Genomic DNA, 21,510 nt, shown 5'->3' with positions numbered 1-21,510 from the left:
AAGCATGTGGATTCTATAGCTTGAAAATCACATAGCAAACAATCTTAGCAATTTGTTTAATTACTTCAAATTGGATTGCTGCTGAACTTTTTGTTAACCAACCATTTTTGGGCCTCACTGTTCTAGATAGGATTGTTTGATGAGATTTTTTGGGCTAGGCCAGCCCATTAGGGGACCAACTAATGAATATCTGTACTCTGATTCATGTTGTCATCTTCATGGGGACATGTTGATCTTGACTGTTGATCTCGTGAGGCGCAAAAGGCTAGGATCATCCGATTAAGGTTGGCCATGACTCTGTGTCTATGTACTTGATGATCGGGGTGGTTGATCTGATTGATCATCATAGAATTACCAAGTTGGTCCGGCCCGGTAGCAAATGGAGAACCCATTCGGCTTCGTTCTTTAACTATTCTTCGAGTCAAATGATGCGTGTCTCCTTTTAAAAAAATGATTTTTTTTTTTCAGTTTCATTTCATTGAGGGTCCGTTTGGATGGCCGGGAGAGGAGACACAATTGAAAAGCTGACATGGCCAACACAGGAAGGAATGGATTAGAAATAGTTGGAATCAGAAAATCGAATCTCTACCAAATATTGAGTTTTACAGACTGAAAGGCACGTTTGGCTGCTAAGAATTGTTTTTCATGGTAAATTGGCTTCTCCAAGTGGAGATGAGGGTAAAGTCGGCTAAAAATCAAGAAACAAAATCCCAGAAACTAGCCACCTCTGATGAGAAGTTGTTAAAATTTTGGAAACAAAAGGTCTACTCACTGGATCCACCTTTTTCCGATTTTTTAGCAACTTCTCATCGCCGGACATTAGTTTCAGAGATTATGTTTCCTGATTTTTAGCCAACTTCACCCTCATCTCCACTTCAAGAGGCCCATTTATTAGGAAAAAAAAAAACTCCTGGCAACCAAACGTGCCCCTAATCGTATGACAAATTCAGTGACTAGAATATATCTCTATTAGCTGATATGGATTGGGTAAATCGGCTAGGTTGTTAGCTCATTATGTGGTTAAAAATTTCAGGTATTGAAGAGCGGTAGATATATCCCCGTTGGATCCCTGAGTGAAAAGATCGTTGGAATAAGTTTCAGTTTAAGTGTAATCACGTTATTCAGTTTTTTTTTTTTTTTTTTAGACTTTGTACTTGAGGTCTTTTAATGAACAATTAGCTATGGGTAGGAAGTGATTAGGAACTCCTTATATTAAGTTTTTTTTTTTTTCTTTTCTTTTGAAAATTGACAAATATATTCATAGTAGCAAGTACAATGGGGACCACTAGTGCCATCGGCCCAAAAAAACCCATTACCCCCTTACATTACCCAATAGCCTCAACTGAATCGAATCCAGAAAAATGTGCCATATTTGTAGGGCCTACCAAGTGAAGGTTGTGACCAAGGTTTAAAATTTCGGTTTCGGTACCAGTTTCAGACCAAGGAATTTCGAAATTTCGGTCGAAATCTGGTACATAACCCGAAATGATTATTTTATTTAATATTAAATTTTGGCCAAAATTTCGGTAAAATATTAAATTAATATTAAAAAACCAGTTTTTTTTGTCAAATTTCTGAAAAACCGAAATTTCGGCTGAAATAAATGACCGTTTCGGTTTTGGTCAATTTCGGTGTCGGTATTTCAGATTTCGGTCGAAATTTAAAATCATGGTCGTGACTTGCCAAATCACACCAATTTCTCCACCACAATCCAGCTGGCTAATTCGATTTTCCAAAATTCCACTCGAAGGCCCAGAGCTATTGTGTGCCCCTAACCGTGCACGATAGCCAACCACCTAACATCATCATCCGATCTCCGGCGGCTTCCACGTCGAACCACAAATAAACACCAACGGCTCCCCATTATATCAAATCCTTCCACCATCCTTTAAATTTTGAAACATGTAAAAGACCACCATCGGACACCAGCGGCTCCCCATTAAAAACATATCAAAAAGTCTAGTTTTCACTTATGGCGGATGTCATTTGCCGTCATTTTCTTCCTCTCCGTCCCCAAACCCTTAATCATCCAGATCATGATCTTCTTTTAAGAAGACGAGTGCCCCTCCCACAGTACCCTCTAATTCTTGCGTGGCGTAAGGCTTTGAGCTTCCTTTTTCCTTTTCCCAAGCTTTTTAATTTATGTTTACCGGCTCGATCCTTGTTTTCGATCTTCATGAAAGTCTTTCGGGTGCACACATCATCACCGAGATTGTCACCCATAGCATTCATGGCGACAAGCTCGTCAATCATTCCACCACGCTTATGGAAGGATTCCAAGAGGCCCTTTGTCCTTCCATTCTCGGTTTTGATTCTTTCTTGTCTTTGATAACCCTTTTTAAAACTTGGATCCACCCGCACTTCTTTCTAGGATACCCATGGCCCATTTGACTTTGGCTTCGAGCCCGGGCAAATTCGCACCATTTCTTTCACGCCATCTTTTCCTTTTCCCCAGCTGTCACCTTTTCATTGTTTTTTCCTGAGCTAGCTTTTTGAATTTGAAATTTAAAATTCGAAAACACTTCACATTGGCCTGTTTGAGCTTTCGAGGACATGCTCTTTTGTCGTTTAATAACATCGTCCATCCCAACATCCGCCGAGGTGCGATTGACCGTTGGACTGTCCGTGAGATCTACCAAAGCATCTTCACGGCGAGGAACCACCGTTTCTGTCGAAAACGACACTCCTTCCCCTTGAGCCTCCTCCATCATAAAAAAAGAATCCAGAACTCGTAGTCGTAAAGAGGGTATTGACAATTTCCATTTTGATGTATGGATTTTCGCCGAAGCATAGCTCATGCCCCGGCCGTTGTTTACCCCCATTCGGATCTCCAGCACATATCCAATGCACCTTCCCAGAGCTTCAACAGTGGATGTTGCCCACACCTGAAGGGGGATTCCATACAAATTTACCCAAAAGACCTCCGCTTCTTGTTGATAATCGGGATCCCACCTTTTCAAGGATAAAAGATGCATATCACAGGCTTTATCCCCCATAGTAAGAACCTTTTGAGGTCAAACATGAACAATACTTCATTTTTTGCAAGAAAGCAGGGCTTGTGCAGGGATGGGATCCCCCAGTGCTTTCTTGCCCAAATCCAAAGTTCCTCAATATTCCTTTCCTTCTCTGTAAACTTTTCTATCAAGCAAGCCCTTAAAAGATTCCACCTTTCATCTATTTCTTTCCCCGAAATTGATAAACGCGAAAGCCCGCCCTCCGAACTGGTCAAAATCTCTCCTGAGTCGGGCCAGCCTCCCTCTGTAGTTCTCCCATCTTCATTGATTCTTCCTTGCTTAGCCTCTGATTTCACCGCCACATTAGGTTTCATCTTCTGGCTAGCATTGGCATACCGGCGACATTTTCTCCTCCAGCTAAAATTACAGTAACCACAGGTAGGGCAGCTCTAGTCCTTTCGTCCATTCCACCCCTGCTTCCATCGCCCACTCGCATCAGAGAACTTGTTCTTCAAGCATGTGTCCCTGTTATTAAGTATTTGATCTTAATGTTTTAAATAAATTATGTTTCCGCAAATCATTTAGCAGCTTTGTATGTTATGAATGGTTGAATGAGAATGAGCCTTGCGTGCCCATGGGGGGCGACCCTACAGGCTTGTGGCAGCTATCGCGCGGGCCCGGCTCCACACCTCGGGTTGGGGTGTGACAGCTCTTACAAGCCAACTAAAACAGAAAAACCAATCCCCCACCATCGTGTTTGTGGTAATTGTCCATGAACTTTGTCTTTGTCTGAGGTCTTGTGTTCAATTCCCATATGGATTGTTACCGAACATCCTTCTTCACAGCCAACTAAAACAGAAAGGGAAGTGATATATCTGCCCCTTTTGATTACCAGGAACACCTCCTTGTCAGTGTATCAGTGACTAAAGAGGGGCTGTTGTATTTGATGTCAGAAGAATTCAACGCCCCTGATTGCCACGCACACTGACAGAGGGTGTTCGTGGTAATCAAAAGGGGCGGATATATCACTTCCCTTCATTAATATCTAAGTTTCTACTAATATTCCTTCACTGATGATAATCTGGGTCATCATCAATCTGGGCCATATAAGTGTGTAAGGGCCGGAGGAGGGAGAGGTAGAGACATGAGAGAGAGCATAAGTACACTCTAAAAGGGAACCGGGCCAACCAACTATTGGAGCATATCAGTTCAGAATTCTGAACCTGGCGAGCTCATTTCAGCCACCAAGAGTCTTTCTTCTCACTCCCACCTCTCAAGTTTGCCCCTCTCCCACCTATCACTCACAATTGACCCCACAAATATTACATAGAATGTTTTTCCAACGTTGCCAAGCATGTTTTAAACGTAGTTTTGAATCCAGGCTCAAAATCAATTCTCAAAATTCCAAACTAAAATGGCCCAAGTGGATAATATTTATAGGATTCAGATGAAAAGCAAATATCGATAATGCAACCTACAAAAACAACAATCACAACTCATGGAAGAAAAGTTCCGGACTTAGTATGGTTGAAAATTTCATAAGAAATCAAAGAAATATTTTCTCAATAAAATTACATCAGTTTCTCATGCATACTTAAAAAAAAAAAACATTATTGAGAGAAAATTAAAGAAGTTAGGTATAAGTAGGCTTACAAGTATTCAATAATCTAAACCTAGTACCAGTGGTTATATTATGATCAAACCACTACGTGGTAAACTAAGAATAAAGAGGAAACTAAATATAATAATTAAATGGGATTCACTTAGTAACATATGGAGGGACGAAAATGGGCTTCGTAATCCAAGTCGAAGAGCTGGGACAAAATGGTTTTAAACTCTTATCCTCCAAGTTGAAGACACCATTATCAATACCATGCCTTGGTGCTTCTTCAAAGCCATCTCTGAAGTAGATGCAGTTTCCCTTGCACTGGGGAAAGTCATGAGCTGAAAGAGAGAAAGAGCTACTAAATCCCACGAACAATATCTGATCGCCTAAACTTTTAATCTCGATCCACTTTCCTGTCTCTTCATTCAATTCAAAAACCTCGAACCGCTCCGTCCTATAAAGCCATTCTAAATTTTCATGTTCAGAAGGATCCCAATCCATAAATCTTAAAACGTTCAACAACCTCCCAGAAGATTCCACTAGATACCTCAGATCAGCTCTGTCATTTTCTTGTGTATGTGTAATTACTGAAAACTTGGGAAAATCATTGGAAGCAAAGTCACAAGTTACAAAAGCATTGCTATTGGTGACTCTATACAATTTGTGCTTGAAAAATGCGACATCATAATAATGAACCCATCCGTGGTTTATAGTAGTCCATTTTTCATCCCCGGGTTTATAGAAGGACAATTTCGACCAATTACTGACAACGGTAACAACAATGTAGTCTTGCGTTCAAGTAGGATTTGCCGATAAAACAGTCTTGACAATACACCTGTAGGGACAATTTCAGCTAATAAGTGATAATGGTAACAACAACGTACTGATCTAGTGTTGAAATAGAATTTGCAGATAAAAGAGTCTTGATGACTACCTGTAGTGCCTTGGTTTATCAGGTACAGTACTATTTTGGTTGTCAGGAAATTTATCAAGCGAGGGAAGCTCAATTTGGGTACTTGTGAAGGGATTTAATAGATGAACATTACCACTCCCCTCTACAGTCATCACCCATCCTTTGGAAGACACGCAACACCATTTTCCATTAAATTCTGGTAACTGAATATCGTAAAGCTTATTTTTAGCGATACTATAGAAGCTGCGAGTTTTAGTACGCTCTTTATCAGGGAGCATCATAAATGGAAGTTGATCTCGAAAATCCAAGCGGTGGCGATTTTCTAAGGTGACTTGATACCAGGACGAGCACACAGCACTAAACCGGATATGATCAATGAGAGGAAGACGATCCACGACCATTTCTAACAGCTCATTTGGAATTTCAGACCACTTATCCATGTCACTGTTCATGTGTATCATGCTATTTGGCGGTATTGGAAGCTAAGAAAAGAACAAAAAGAAATATGATAGGCAATCAGAGCAAGGATTAAATATAAGTAACTGCAGTGATAAATGTAAGTATGCAAAGGAGATTTAGAGCTGCTTTAGGTACTCTCTAAAATTATACATGCAACTACAGTAAAATATATGCATCATGTGAATGGTGGAATTATTTAAAATCCACTCAGGTTGTTGGTACAAACTGACCTAATTAGATGAAGGTAAGTCTACAATAAAAAATCTACAATGCCTATAAGACCATGAGAATTGTCAATGGATATTTGGCCTCAGACGTGCTACAAGGAATATTCTGCTAGAGTTTGTATTAAGGGTTCTCTTGAAGATTGTAACCTTATGTGATTGAGGAAACATGAATAAATGTATAGGTGGGTAGGAGATACAACACGAGAAAATCTACACGTGTGCGGATTATAATTTAATTATATGAAAGTGCAAGGCCTTAAATACATTTTTTTTAAGAAGACATTGAATTATGTAACATTGATATGCACCATAACCATTATAGTGAACTCTTTTGTAAGGGACATATGACATTAAACGGAACAGAGTGACCGATAACTACTTGATGCTTCTAATTTGCCTATTTGGACTTCTTGTTGCCATGCCCGCTCCCCTAGATAATAGAAGCCCACTTTTGGAAATAAATTCCACACTAGTAATAGATGATAGTATTACTACCGATCAATACAAATAGAATCAGATGGTACCAGAAGTATATAGCACGATTTAGTGCTAGCTTTACATAACTCAGTAAATTCGCACATAATTGGACATATGAAGAGCATGTGGAAGGGAGGAAATCTTTATGCCAAGGGAGATTTTAATTGGTGATAAGAAATATGCAAAGCTTTGGGCCGACTCTTGGGTGGGTGATATTCAGCTTGCCAATTTGCCAAACAATCTCTAAGTTCCTTAACTTTCTAATTCTGATAATGAGAGGGTGGCAAGTCTTATTCAACCACATACTAACTGTTGGAATGAAGAGATTTTCTACCTATATTGTATCTAGTGTGCTCCTAGACAACCCAATTTAGAATACTAAAGTTTGGAAGCCGTGCTACTAGTGGGAAGTTTTCTGTAAGGTCAGAAGAATATTAATTCTCAAACTACTCTATCTGTGAATTCCAGCATACCACTAGTGGAAAGTTTTCTACCATTGAGAGTTCAATGTTCTGCTTCAATGACAGCAGAAGGGTATCAACTTTAGTATTTAAACTTTGAAGTAGTAAAAAAAATTCCAAGTTCATGGCAAAGATTGTAGAGTTTTGACTAACAGATTATTAAGAAATCCTGACTGTTTTGATCAGGAAAAATATGAGCATATGAGGATAAATTAGAGGGTCAATTAGAGTTCTTTTTTGTGCTTCGATCTAAACCCAAACGAAGAACAAATTAAAGGAAGAAGAAAAAACCTCATTTTTACCTTTATAGTTTCAGGGTTCCTCTTCCCCAGAAAGCCCACTTTTTTCCCTTTTTCTTTCTTTAAGATTAGAGAGAAACCGACTGGTTTTGGAAACAAAACAGATGCACCTTATTTTTTTCCTTTTTCTTTCTTTAAGATTAGAGAGAAACCGACTGGTTTTGGAAACAAAACAGATGCACCTTAGGCATATGTTTCTACGTTGAGGAAGGAAAGAAGGAAGGAGGTGGTGCGCTTTAGAACAAAACTTCGCTCCTCAGCGTTAAGCAGGAAACTGCTCCACAATTCTAGATTCTTCCACGTTGAGGACTTTTTAACGTAAAATATACTCAACTTTCATAATGACCATAATACCCCTAAACCCTTTAACGCAGCCGCGAAAAAAATAATCCTTCGTGAGGACAATAGCACCCCTATAAACCCTTTAACGCAGGCATGGTTTTAAATTTCGACGGAAATTTAGGATTTCGGTGAAGACCGACACCGAAATGATGAAAACCAGAAACGGTATTTTATTTTGGCCGAAATATCAAAATTTCAAAATTTTGGATTTCGGTGGAGACCGACACCAAAATGATAAAAACCAGAAACGGTATTTTATTTTGGCCGAAATTTCGGAATTTCGATCGAAATTTTGATATTTTCGAAATTTCACCCAAAAAACCTGTTTTTTTAAATTAATTTAATATTTCACCGAAATTTCGGCCGAAATTATTGAAATCTCGGCCAAAATTTAATATTGAATAAAATAGTCTCTTCTTTGTTGTATCGGATTTTGACCGAAATTTCAAAATTTTAGGGGTCTGAAACTGGTACCGAAACCGAAATTTTAAACCATGAACGCAGATTGCAATTAACTTTCATGAGGACGATAATACCCCTTGCCATAATATTTTTTTCATCTAAATAAGTCTTTTAGACAATTTGCACTAGTATTGAAAAAGGTAATGATATATTTGCCCCCTTTTCTTCCTTGGGCCAGCCTACTACAATGTATCTATGACTGATGTAGTGGCATATCCAAGTTGGCACAGTAGGATAATGCCATTTGTCATCCATGTGGCACATATTTGTGGTTTGACTTGGTCTTGGGTTTTGCATGGGAATTTAGATAAGCAACTACTATGTCTAGTTTTTAGTATGTGTTAGTTAAGTCTTTCTTTAATGATTTATAGGGACATTGTTAAGACTTATTGGGTTTGTATTTTGACTACTTAGGAAATGGTATTGTCATGAAAATTGTCCTAGAAGTTATTAATAAGTCATTTTCCATGTATCTCATTTACTTCTTGTATCTCCAAATATATCAATGAGAATGAGAAAAGAGGAGATGATAGTTTTTTGTTAAAGAAAGAAAGCTTTTCTAAGCATTTAGCAAGAGTTCTACTTCTTGTGTTTTTTTTCCACAACCCTAAGGATTGCGATCGTCGATCCGAACAGTATCAAATTGGTATCTGAGCATCTAGGTGTAACCTTACGACGGTGATCGTGAGGCGATCCTACGCTAGTGCTTACCAACGAGAAATTTAGGCTAGTTCAAGTTTCTCAATGGCCAATCGACGTCACCGAGGTCCGATTGAACGAGAGGCTCCTAATCGAGAGAGGGATCTTCGTGATATCGAGATTGAAGAATTGAGGTGTCAAGTTCAAACTCTCACCGAGAGGTTAGCTCTTCAAGAGCCTCAAGATGAGGTGGAGGAAAATAATGAATCGGAGTCGGACGTCAACCCTTTCGCTCAGCCACACCAACGCCAAAGAGAGAGTGACGGTTCTTCTTCGAGACGTCCCCCTTTACGTCAATGTTTCACCGATGTTAAGGTGGAGGTTCCCGAGTTTGAAGGAAAGATGCAACCGGATATCTTCATAGAATGGCTTACTACGGTTGAACAGATTTCTTATGATAAAGAAGTTCCCGACGAGCACAAAGTGAAAATCGCAACAATCAAACTTCGTAAACATGCCTCAATATGGTGGGAACGATTAAAGCTTCAAACCCATTCCATCAAAATAGCCCAAACTCATTCCATCATATACAAAAATAGGAAAAACCCAAATACCACTACCAACACGATCATCCATCCCCATCACCTCCCTCTCTCTCTCTCTGCCTTTGTTTTAAAAGGAAGAAGAGGATCCCATATATTTTAGGGTTTGAGAGTTAATTTTGTGAAGAGAATGTAGAGGTCTAGTTTTAAGGTTTGGAAAATTCATTCGAGTAAGTAGGAGAAAAAAGATAAAGCGCTGCAATAAAATGTTCGAATTTACCGCATAAACGGATACGGATAATATCCGAATTCGAACAATATCCGACGGATACGAATTCGGTAATAGATATTAAATATCCATCGAATCCGAATCCGAATCCGAATTCGGATAGTGTATACTGTAATCGAATTCGGATATAGCCATATCCGCTCCGAAGTCGATCCGTTTACACCCCTAGATGGATGCTTCTCTAATCAAACAGAAATCTATCTCCTTTGGAGTGATATGGTTTTTCCTATCTGTTGATAAACTCTGATAATTGATATTAGAAAAAGGAAATGATATATCCATCCCTTTTTTTTTACTTGGGACAACCCCTCCAGTGTAAAAGAATAGTCCTAAATACACTAGGGGCGGCTGTCCCAAGTAAAAAAAAGGGGGTGAATATATCACTTCCTTGAATTAAGTCCTAAATTTTTTTTGGTACTCCTTTTGTCAAATAATATCTCAAGAACCCATTCCTTTTATTTTAGTTCTAATAGAAATACTGATTGTCGTTTAGGGAGCCATTGGCATTGATTTCACCCTATTGTGTTTTTCTCTAATAAGAGACTGACCATCTTTGTTTGCCCCCTCTGCAGCAAATTCCTGGCTCTGCCGTGCTTATACAGAGTTAGAGTGGAAAAATTTAGACACTAAGGGGCCGTTTGGATACTTGCATTTTAGAATCTTGGATTTCGTCAAAATCCTAGATAGGAGACAAGAGAAGGAGACAACCGTTTCGTTTCTCTTTAGAATCTTGGATTCTAAGTAAGAAATCCATTCAAAAATCTCTCCCACATCTTGAGATTTCTAAAACCTGGAAAAATGGGATGATCTCCTGCTCTCTTGCTGACGGAAAGTAAGGCCAGAAATCAGGAAACGACGGTTGGTCTCCTTCCCTTATCTCCCATCTACGATTTTGAGGAAATCCAAGATTCTAAAATCCACGTATCCAAACGGGGCCGGGCTTTTTTTGTTCCTGGGAGTTATGTGGGAGAGTTAGTTAAATTTTGGTCCCATCCCATGTTTGGTTGCCTTTTAGCACTAGGTTTATTTTAATCTCACTCTTGTAATGATTACTTGTGGGGTGAAATTTTTAATCCCACTTTTGTAATGATTGCCTTTTCATCCCATCCCAAGATAACCCCAGGAACAAAAATAAACTCAGAACCAAAAATAAGCTTGAGAAGAAATTTTTTTCCTACCCAACAGTTCAAGCAACCAAACAAAGGTTTTTTTTTTTTCCCATCATAATCCGGTCAACCAAACATGGAATTTTTATTTTACCAGGATACTTCTAGGACTTTTTTTTCCCACCTATCTCCCAGGGTATTTTTTTCTCCCACATAACTCCCAGGAACAAAAAAAAACCCGGCAACCAAACATAGCACCCAGCCCCTTTTGGCTTCGTCCATGGATCGGATCCAAAGTGGATCCACTTTGGATCCAGTTGACACTTCTAGTAGTACCTTTCCAATGGGGGTGGATTTTGGTGCATGTCCCAATCGTAAGACAAAAGCGAAGTGATACATTTGTTTTCCCTGGGCCAGCCCACTCTAGTGTCCCATGTAAAAACGAATATATCATTGCAATATGAACCCGAGATGTTGATGGCAGACACAAACCACACGATAATTATAATCATTTGAATCGGGACGGGATTCTGTCCGATGGAGAAAAGCAATAAAAAAAAGAGGAAGTCTAAACTGAAGGGAGCCCTCGCAAAAAAGAGCTGAAAGGGCTCCCCCATTGGCTGCACATCACCATCATGTTTGACTTCCATCTGTTTTGAATGCATGATAGTGATGTGTAGCCAAATAGGAGAGCCCTTTCACCTATTTTTTGCAGGCTCCCTTCAGTCTAGAATTCCTCAAGTAAAGTGTTTCATTTGCTAAAATGAATTGAAAACCGAATTTTATTTGCAAAGCAATCGATGAACTCCAAATCGCATTTGGACCCACACCATGATGGCACTGCTACTTTACGTCTCAAATGAAGAGCCATCATATATTCCTGGCTATTTTTCCTCTTCTAATTTTCGTTACTGTCGAGGAATCAGAGCAGCTTGCTTGCAAGTAGGAAGAGTTTTGAAGTTTTGGGTTTTCTTCTTCACTCATTCTCTGAATTTGTGTTTATGGAAGTAGTTGATCTTCAAAGGGGTGGTGGATTTTCATGGAGTTTTGGAAGTTTGATAAGGAGAAAACAAGTTGATTCTGTTCAAGGGAAGCAGGAGGTTCAACAATTGGCAAAGAAATTATCTCTTCTTCAGCTTATTGTAATTGGTAAATTTTGTTTGTTTTTTATTTGCTATATGTTTATAATGGTTGTGTCTTGTACTTGTAAATTAGTGGCATGTTGTTGGTTTTTGGGTTTCTTCTGTTTTAGTTGTTAGTCATTTTCCCTTTCTGAACTTTTTTTCTTTTACGGTCCCTCCTTTGGCAAGACCTTATTTTCGCAAGTCTTTATTTTAGGCATTGTTACGTTTATTTTAAGCATTGTTATGTTGTCTTTCCTATTTTACCTATTCCATTTTTGTGTTAATTCCTATTCGGGGACCCATAAATCCTCTATATAATGTAGATGCTGTATGGCTAGTGGATTATACGAAATTCTATTGCTTTCTTGCTTATTGGGAGGCCCGGGTTACCTCGAATCAACCCATTTCTCTTTCTCTTTCCCTCTCTTTTTTTTATTTTCTCATCGTCGGGACCTAGGGTTCTAACAACTTGGTATCAGAGCACTTTCCTGGCGCATGGTACTGACTTGCCATTAGAAAGAGTTTTCCGGCATCACCAACCTCCAAATCTATTGCATGACGGACTCGATGCGGTTTACCAGGCACAATTCAACAACATTGAGACGTAGTTACAAAAGATCACGGATCTTCTTCTGCAAATGCGTCCGTCACCCTAGCCAACCGTTACTCATGACAATTCGGGTGCAGGGCTTAGATCTGTCGATACACCGGATTGACGGGACGAAGATCGTGTTCGTCGGGAAGGCGGCTCCGGCTTTGAACGAGAGCAACATTGTCCCCGTATGAAGATAGACTTCCCACGATTGGATGGTAGTAATCTAGAGGGATGGGTGACACGGACGGAACGTTTCTTCCGATTCTATCAAACTCCTATCGACCAATGGGCTACCATCGCCTCCATTAATTCAGAAGGTAATGCCATCCAATGGTTCAAGTGGTTTGAGGGGATGTATCATGGATTGCCAAACTGGAGAGAGTTTGTAGATGGGTTGTTAGTATGTTTCGGCCCCTCCCAGTATGAGAACGTTCACGGCGAGTTAGCAAAGATACGACAAACTACGACAATCTTAGAGTATCAAAGCCGTTTCGAACGACTCGCCAATCATGCACAAGATTGATTGGAACCTCAGTTAGTGGGAACATTTATTGAAGGACTTCGCCCGGAAATTCGACGGGAAGTCAATATGTGTTCGCCTCGCACTGTGTCCTCAACGATCTCTTATGCCAGGTTACAGAAAGACCGTCTGAATGAAGATAGTCGACGATCTTTCCGTACCGCAACTAGTCGACCTTCCGAAGTCTCTCGGCAAAACCCTATAAAGGTTGTTAGTCAAAACCAGCCAGTGAAGCGGTTGACAGACGCAGAGCTCAAGGATTGAATGGCAAAAGGATTATGCTGGCGATGTGATGAGAAGTGTTATAGGGGTCACCAGTGTAAGGAAAAGCGACTTCTGATGATTGATGCTGCCGACGACCCTGATGACCCAGGCGAAGAGGGTGGGGATAGTGATGAGCCAGAACAAGAGGACCCCGAGGGTAACAATGACCCTGCCGCTATTTCTGTCGATGCTCTAGCTGGTTGTTCATCATCCCAAACTATGCGAGTCAATGGATTCATCAAAGTCAACCTGTGAAGATCCTAATAGACTCGGGTAGTACCGATAATTTTCTTGATGTACGGATGGCCAAAAGAATCGCTTGTCCTGTAGAGCAGGCGACAAAGTTTGACGTAAAGGTAGCCGACGGAAGAACTTTGACAAGTCCGGGAAAACGCTCTCATGTTCAAATTTTCATACAAGATCACGAGTTAACCACAGATTTGTTTTTACTACCATTAGATCGATGTGAAATTGTTTTGGGAGCCCGTTGGTTACACACGCTGGGTGACATTACTTGGAATTTTTCAAAGCTACTTATGAACTGTAAGGAAAGGCGGTCACAATCAAAGGCAGGAATGACAACACCGTTACAACGGTGAGCAACCATTGTATGGAGTGCATCCTCCGAAAAGGATGTTACGCTTACCTATTGCATCTTCGGTCTCTTGAGAAACCGAATTCTCAACCAATGATGGAACATGAGCTAGAGTTGCTATTGTCAGAGTTCCTTGACATTTTTGAGGAACCCGAGGGTTTGCCACCACATCGTACCCATCATCATCACATTCCTCTCATTCCGGGTAGTGGTCCTCCAAATGTCCTTCCTTATCGTTACCCCCATATTCAGAAAGAAAGAGATCGAGAAGATAGTTTGGGAAATGTTGCAAACAGAGATCATCCGGCCCAGCATAAGTCCACATTCATCTCCAGTGCTTCTAGTGCGAAAGGACGGAACGTGGCGTATGTGTGTCGATTGTTGGGCATTGAATCAGATCACCGTCAAAGATAAATATCCGATCCCGGTCGTGGACAAATTGCTTGACGAGCTTATCGGTGCTCAATACTTCTCCAAGTTGGATCTTCAATCTGGGTACCACCAGATTAGAGTGCACGAGGAAGACATTCCAAAGACGGCTTTCTGGACTCATGACGGCCACTACGAGTTTCTTGTGATACCGTTTGGATTGACCAACGCGCCATCCACCTTCCAGAGCTTGATGAATGACATTTTTCGGCCACACTTACGTAAGTTCGTTTTGGTATTTTTCGATGATATTCTCATATATAGCTCGTCATTTATGGATCATCTGCACCATAGTCATATTACTCTCACCCTCTTGCGAGAGCACTCCTTGTTTGTGAAGAAGTCTAAATGCAACTTTGGGAGATCTGAGGTAGAGTACTTAGGTCACATCATTTCTAGTATGGAAGTGGCAGCAGACCCTTCCAAGATCAATGCTAGGAGAGAATGGCTTGCACCCAAGTCCGTCAAGGCATTACGCGGATTTCTCGGCTTAACTGGTTACTACCGCAAGTTCGTGAAAGATTATGGCAAAATCAGCGCACCATTGGCAACCCTTTTACGGAAGGATTCCTTCAAATGGAGTTCAGAAGCTGATATAGCTTTCACGGGATTGAAGAATGCCATGTCATCCACACCAGTCTTGGCCCTTCCTGATTTCAATAAAAAGTTTGTACTAGAGTGCGATGCTTCCGGGGTAGCCATTGGCGGTGTATTGATGCAGGATGGTCGTCTGTTGGCCTTCACTAGCAAGGCCCTTTCCCCACTCCACCAGAAGCTTTCACTATATGACAAAGAAATGCTAGCCATTGTTCATTCTGTTGAGATATGGAGGACTTATTTGATTAGATGTCGCTTCCAAATCAGGACAGACCATAGAAGTTTAAAATATTTTTTGGAGCAGAGGATCTCTTCTATGGAACTGCAGAATTGGGTATCGAAGTTGCTAGGCTACGATTATGAAATCATTTATAAAAGGGGTCCGAGAATGTAGTTGCTGATGCATTGTCCTGTATTCTAGAGCAAGTACAACCGGCTGCGATATCCATGCCTTGGTGTGCCGATTTGGATGACATCAGGAAAGATGGATGGAGGACCCACAAGAAATTATTCAAAAGCTGCAACATGATGCTACAATTGTACCTCACTACACTTGGAATGGAGTTGACTTGAGGTATAAGGGTCGACTGGTGCTGACAACCACTTCAGCCCGAAAGCACGTCCTACTTTAGGAGATGCACTCTTCCCCAACTACCGGTCACTCTGGATATCTTTGGACCTACAAACGGCTATCACGTCCCTTTTATTGGCGGGGCATGCAAAAGGAAGTCAAGCAATTTGTCAAAGAGTGTGATGTATGCCTGTGAAACAAAGGAGAGACAATGGCTAGTCCTGGCTTGCTTCAGCCCTTGCCTGTTCCAGATCAGGTATGAACTGACATTTCTATGGATTTCATCGGTGGACTACCGATATCCTGAGGAAAGAATGCTATACTCGTGGTTGTTGATCGCTTGACAAAAGATGGTCGCTTCTGTCCGCTATCCCACCCCCACACTACTTTGACTATTGCACAAGTGTTCATCGACAACATATTCAAGTTGCATGGGATGCCTCAGTCTATTGCTAGTGATCGCGATCCTCTATTCACTAGCAAGTTTTGGAAGGAACTATTTCAGTTACAGGGTACCAAGCTGAAAATGAGCACAGCATACCACCCACAGACCGACGGACAAACAGAGGTGGTTAATCGGTGTCTGGAAACTTATCTCTGCTTCTTTACTAGTGACCGTCCCAAGGACTAAGTCCGATGGCTCTCATGGGCTGAGTGGTGGTATAACACTACTTATCATTCTGCGACTAAGACGACGCCGTTCGAGGTGGTCTACGGGCGTCCACCTCCTCTCATCACCTCTTATACACATGGGTCATCTAATGTCCATCAGGTGGATTGTGACTTGCGAGACTGCGATTGTATCCTTAAGCTCTTAAAGGATAACCTAGTTGGGGCTCAAGCCCGTATGAAGCAACAAGCAGACAAGCATCGGTCGGAACGTGAATTTCAGGTTGGAGATTGAGTCTATCTTCTTCTGCAGCCTTATTGTCAAAGCTCGATCAATGTTCGTTCATTCATGAAGTTATCATCCAAGTTCTATGGGCCATACAAAGTGCTTGAACAATTGGGCCTATAGCCTATAGTTTGGACTTTCCAGAAGGGGCTAAGATACACCCTGTCTTTCACGTGTCTCTCTTGAAGAAAAGAGTGGGTGATACAATTGTGGTCCAGAGCCAACTTCTGTATATGCTTCCAAATGGAGAGCTCAAAATCCAACCGCAGACTATGTTGGAACGACGGATGGTCAAGTGTGGTAATCGGGCCGTGACAGAGATGTTGGTGCAATGGACAAATTTGCTAGCAGAAGATGCTACATGGGAATCCTTTCAGTCATTACATGAAAGATTTCCGGAGTTTGTGGCTGGTCAACCTTGAGGACAAGGTTGGATTGAAGGGCGGGAGGATGTTACGATCCCTCCTTTGGCAAGACCTTATTTTAGCAAGTCTTTATTTTAGGCACTGTTACGTTTATTTTAAGCATTGTTACGTTGTCTTTCCTATTTTACTTATTCCATCTTTGTGTTAATTCCTATGCAGGGATCCATAGATCCTCTATATAATGTAGATGCCGTATGCCTAGGGGATTATGCAAAATTCTATTGCTTTCTTGCTTATTGGGAGGCCCAGGTTACTTCGAATCAACGCATCTCTCTCTCTCTCTCTCTCTCTCTTGCTAATTTCTCATCGTTGGGACCTAGGGTTCTAACACTTGATTTTTGTGCTATTTGGTTGCTGGGTTTTTTTTTTCTTATGGGTTTTACTTGCTTGGGTTTGTTTTCTTCATATGGGTTTTACTTGCTTTTCGTTTGTGTTTTTTTCTTTCCCCACTCTGTAGTGGGTTGGTTTTGTTCTTACTCATTGTTTTGGTTTTTTTGTTTATGGTTATTCTGTAGGAATTCTGGGTTTGTATGTCTTTAGAAAGTGTAAGTTATTGTGTTCATGTCAACCTATGTCTCAATTTTTTTTAATTATGTTAGAAATGGAGTTAGGGTTAGAAGAGGAAGAAGAAGAGGAATTGAGAAGATAGTGAGTCTCCACTAGGGTGCTCCTCATGTAAATAATGTATACATAGGCCCCAAATAGGGCATCCAATGTACATTGACTACAATACTCCTAATCTACAAGTAATGACTAAACTACCCTAAATACACCTTATTCAACACTCCCTGGCACATCTCAAATACCAAGATCAAACAAAAACCAAGAAAGAACAAGTAACAAGAAGAACTTGTACGAAATCTCACGTATGCCGTGAAGATAAAATTTTATTCAATCTCAAAAACTCCCTCAACTCCAATTGTCCATCTCATTTATTACATCTTTAAAAGATTTCCAAAAGATTTTCAAAATCTAAAAAGTAGGTAAAAATTATATTGGCATATCTATCTAAAATATTAAAGTTTCCTTAGCTAAAAACTAGCTACAAATAAGAAAAGCAACCAGAGCCTATCAAATCTAGTAAATAGCTAAATTAGAAAATGATAACCTTTTAGTAAACAAAATACTTGAGGGAATAGGAAATCGTATTTTCCAAATCTTGAAACTTGCTAAATCTCAAAGCTTGTAATCTTGCAAGCTTTCCAAGAATGTAAGTTTCCCATATCTCAAAATCATGTAAGCTTAGCAAATTTCCATTCCGCCAAAACGCCTCCTTATTCACGAAAACTTTTCGTATTTTCCACTTGTGAAACTTCCTCTTATGAATCTTCCTAAAATAACCATCCTCAAAATTTATTACTAAGTTTTGGATTGCATTAGGGTGTATTCGCCCTCGAATTCGATACATCGTCCTTTGACGAATCACCCTTGCTTCCTCGTTTCAACCATACAAGCTTGTTGGGCTTTGAACGGTTTGTTATGTCGATTTGCAACTTGGAGGTGAGAGACTCTGATAGGATGCTCTCACAACTCCCACTATTGATAACAAACGAGCAAATTTTCGTGGACACCGTACATGTAGAATGAAAAATATTGTTTCTAAAATAGTCGACAAAATTGTCTTGAAGTGAAATCATTTCTTTTCGAATGACCGAGGCTTCCCCGACAACTCCTTGTAGTTCTACTATTTCATCCTCGTCCTCATCATAAATGGATTGTAGTTCCACTATTTCATCTTCATCCCGTACTCATTATAGACGGGTTCATCTTGACCTTCGATGTCTATATTAATAAGCAACTGCTTGCCTTCTCGATTCTGTAGAGTTTGATAAAAAAACTGAAGACATCTAAAAGGGAGGAAGGCTTCCTTCATTTTCTTCTTCATCTTTTCCCAAGTATTGATTTTGGATTTTCCAAGAAGGGATCGTGTCACTTCCAATTATGTCCACCATGCCGAGCTCGTCCCCTCAACTTCAAAGCCACAAGTTAGACTTGCTTGGGTTTGGAACCCCTTTGAACTCGAATATTCTTTCCACCGTGTGTAACCAATCTGAGAACTCTTCTGCGGACAATCCACTATGGAACTTGGGCATCTCTATTTTCAGTCCGGATTCCCAACTGCGGTTGTCTCTTTCACGCGGGTTCACTGGAGCCTCCATTTTCACCCTGTCATGGAAACGGTTCAGGCGGGTTTCATCTTCCTCTCCATTTCTTCATCTTGGCCAGAAGTTTCCAAGTGAAAAATCCAGGCCGTCAAGTCTTCGACTTGTCTTCAAAGCATGGCTAGTTCGTCTCGTGTCTCAATCTTCGCCATCAGAACAGAATGAGCGCCTCTTCTTTTCGGTGGCATGATCAATCCGCCGCCTATCACAGGAACGAGATATCTCTGATACCAATCTGGAGCAGCTCAAATACTAGGATCAAACAAAAACCAAGAAAGAACAAGTAACAAGAAGAACTCGTATGAAATCTCACGTATGCCGTGAAAATAAATTTTTATCCAATCTCAAAAACTCCCCCAACTCCAATCGTCCATCTCTTTTATTACATCTCTAAAAGATTTCCAAAAGATTTCCAAAATCTAAAAAGTAGCTAAATGATGTTGGCATATCTATCTAAAATATTGAAGTTTCCTTAGCTAAAAACTAGCTACAAATAAGAAAAGCAACTACAGCCTATCAAATCTAGTAAATAGCTAAATTAGAAAATGATAACCTTTTAGGAAGAAAATACTTAAGGGAATAGGAAATCATATTTTCCAAATCTTAAAACTTGCTAAATCTCAAAGCTTGTAATCTTGCAAGCTTTCTAAAAATGTAAGTTTCCCATATCTCAAAATCATGTAAGCTTAGCAGGTTTCCATTCCACCAAAATGCCTCCTTATTCACAGAAAACTTTCCATATTTTCCACTTGTGAAATTTCCACTTATGAATCTTCCTAAAATAGCCATCGTCAAAATTTATTTCTAATTTTTGGATTGCATCACTCCCCCTCAGGTTGGAGTGTATATACTATGGAACTCCAGTTTGCAACAAAGGAGACTACAACAAACAACAAAATTACGACAAAAAGACCATACAACAAGAAGTACAATAAGCTCATATACACATCCAACTTGGCATAATACTCATCAAGCTAATGTGGTAAATACATAATGAAAAGCATAAAAAAGGACAACGACCCCCATGAACAACATCGAGATCAACGACCATAAAAAAAGAGCAGCCCCCTGAAGTAGCACAACGACGAGAGCGATCAAATAGGGCCTCCCCCTGAATGAGAGCACGACGAACAGATTCACATATCAACGAGCAATGGAGGTGCCATGGCAGGAACCATCAACGGTCCAGCGAGCGAAATAGGCATACCAAGGGCGCATACATGAGAAACGGCGAAGCACCACGAGCAGGAACACCAGATAAGCAACACCACGCCAATAGAAGATAACCACCAGTGGGGAAACCATCAGAGACAAGGTCAACGGGGAAACCATCAGTTGAAGATAAGAAGAAGAGAAAGAGGATAAACAACCTCCCCATCGTCTGGTGATAAGGTCGACGGTATGAACATCGTCGCCTGAAGATAGGAAGAAAATGAGGGAGAAAATAACCAACCAACGATGCCATCATCCGAAAAAGAAGGTCGATGGAAAAATGAAGCCATCACCCACAAGAGAGCCGACCAGCGACGGGGAAACCATCGCCCGAAAAAGAGAGGTCGACGGGAAAACGATGTCGTCGCCTGTAAGAGAGCCAACCAACGATAGGGAAACCATCGCCCGGAAAAGAAAGGTCGACGGGAAAACAAAGGCGTTGCCCGATGAGAGCCGACCAACGATGAGGAAACCATCTCCCGAAAAGGGAAGTCGACGGGCAAAAGAGCCGTCGCCCGAGAGCCAACCAATGATAAGGAAACCATCGCTCGGAAAAGAGAGGTCAACGGAAAAATGAAGACGTCGCCTGTAAGAGAGCCGACCAAGGATGGGGAAACCATCGCCTGGAAAGAAGGATAAGGCATAAAACCGGACAAGGCTGCGTAAAACTACGCCAAAAACACGAAGAGAAGACGACAGACAATGCGAAGAACGACAATGCGAAAAGAAAACTCACAATACGAAGGAATAGTGAAATACATCAAAGAGGAGACATCATGAAGAAGGACGAGGAACATAATCACCAACAATACTCCCCCTCGAGCGAGACTCCATGAGCTTGGAGACAACAACACAAGAAAAGATAACAAGGAGACAACACCAAGACAACAAGACAAGGAAAACAAGATAACACTTCATCAAGAAAAGACACGAAAAGGACAAACCAAGAACTACATGACGACAATAAAGGACTACATGACCATGGTTTAAAATTTCGGTTTCAGTACCGGTTTCGGACCCCTGAAATTTCGAAATTTCGGTCGAAATCCGGTACAACAATGAAAATAATATTTTATTCAATATTAAATTTCGGTCGAAATCTCGGTGGAATATTAAATTAATTTTTTTTAAAAACAGGTTTTTTGGGTGAAATTTCGGAAAAATCAAAATTTCAGCCGAAATAAAATACCGTTTCGGTTTTTGGTGATTTCGATGTCGGTCTATACCGAAATCCGAAATTTCGGTCGGTCGAAATTTAAAACCATGTACATGACAACACGAAGAGCTACATGACAAGACTCCCCCTCAAGTTGAAGGTCGAATACCTTCAACTTGCAATGAAATG

The 21,510-nt window shown here is 40.6% G+C and overlaps 1 protein-coding gene across 1 annotated transcript in view; it reads left to right on the top strand.

Moving 5' to 3' along the window:
- The window catches only part of LOC143888166 (uncharacterized), a 70,781-nt gene that overhangs the window by 30,039 nt on the left and 19,232 nt on the right, over positions 1-21,510 (top strand). The window contains exons 11-12 of the mRNA XM_077392505.1: positions 8,927-9,322; positions 11,679-11,925. Of these exons, the coding sequence (XP_077248620.1) occupies positions 8,927-9,322; positions 11,679-11,925 (643 nt within the window). The remainder of the gene's footprint in view (positions 1-8,926; positions 9,323-11,678; positions 11,926-21,510) is intronic.

This window comes from Tasmannia lanceolata, unplaced genomic scaffold, assembly GCF_043159265.1.
Source record: "Tasmannia lanceolata isolate RefF3 unplaced genomic scaffold, GAP_Taslan_0.1 ptg000012l, whole genome shotgun sequence".
NCBI lineage: Eukaryota > Viridiplantae > Streptophyta > Magnoliopsida > Canellales > Winteraceae > Tasmannia > Tasmannia lanceolata.
This window is presented reverse-complemented; position numbering and strand designations above follow the sequence as displayed.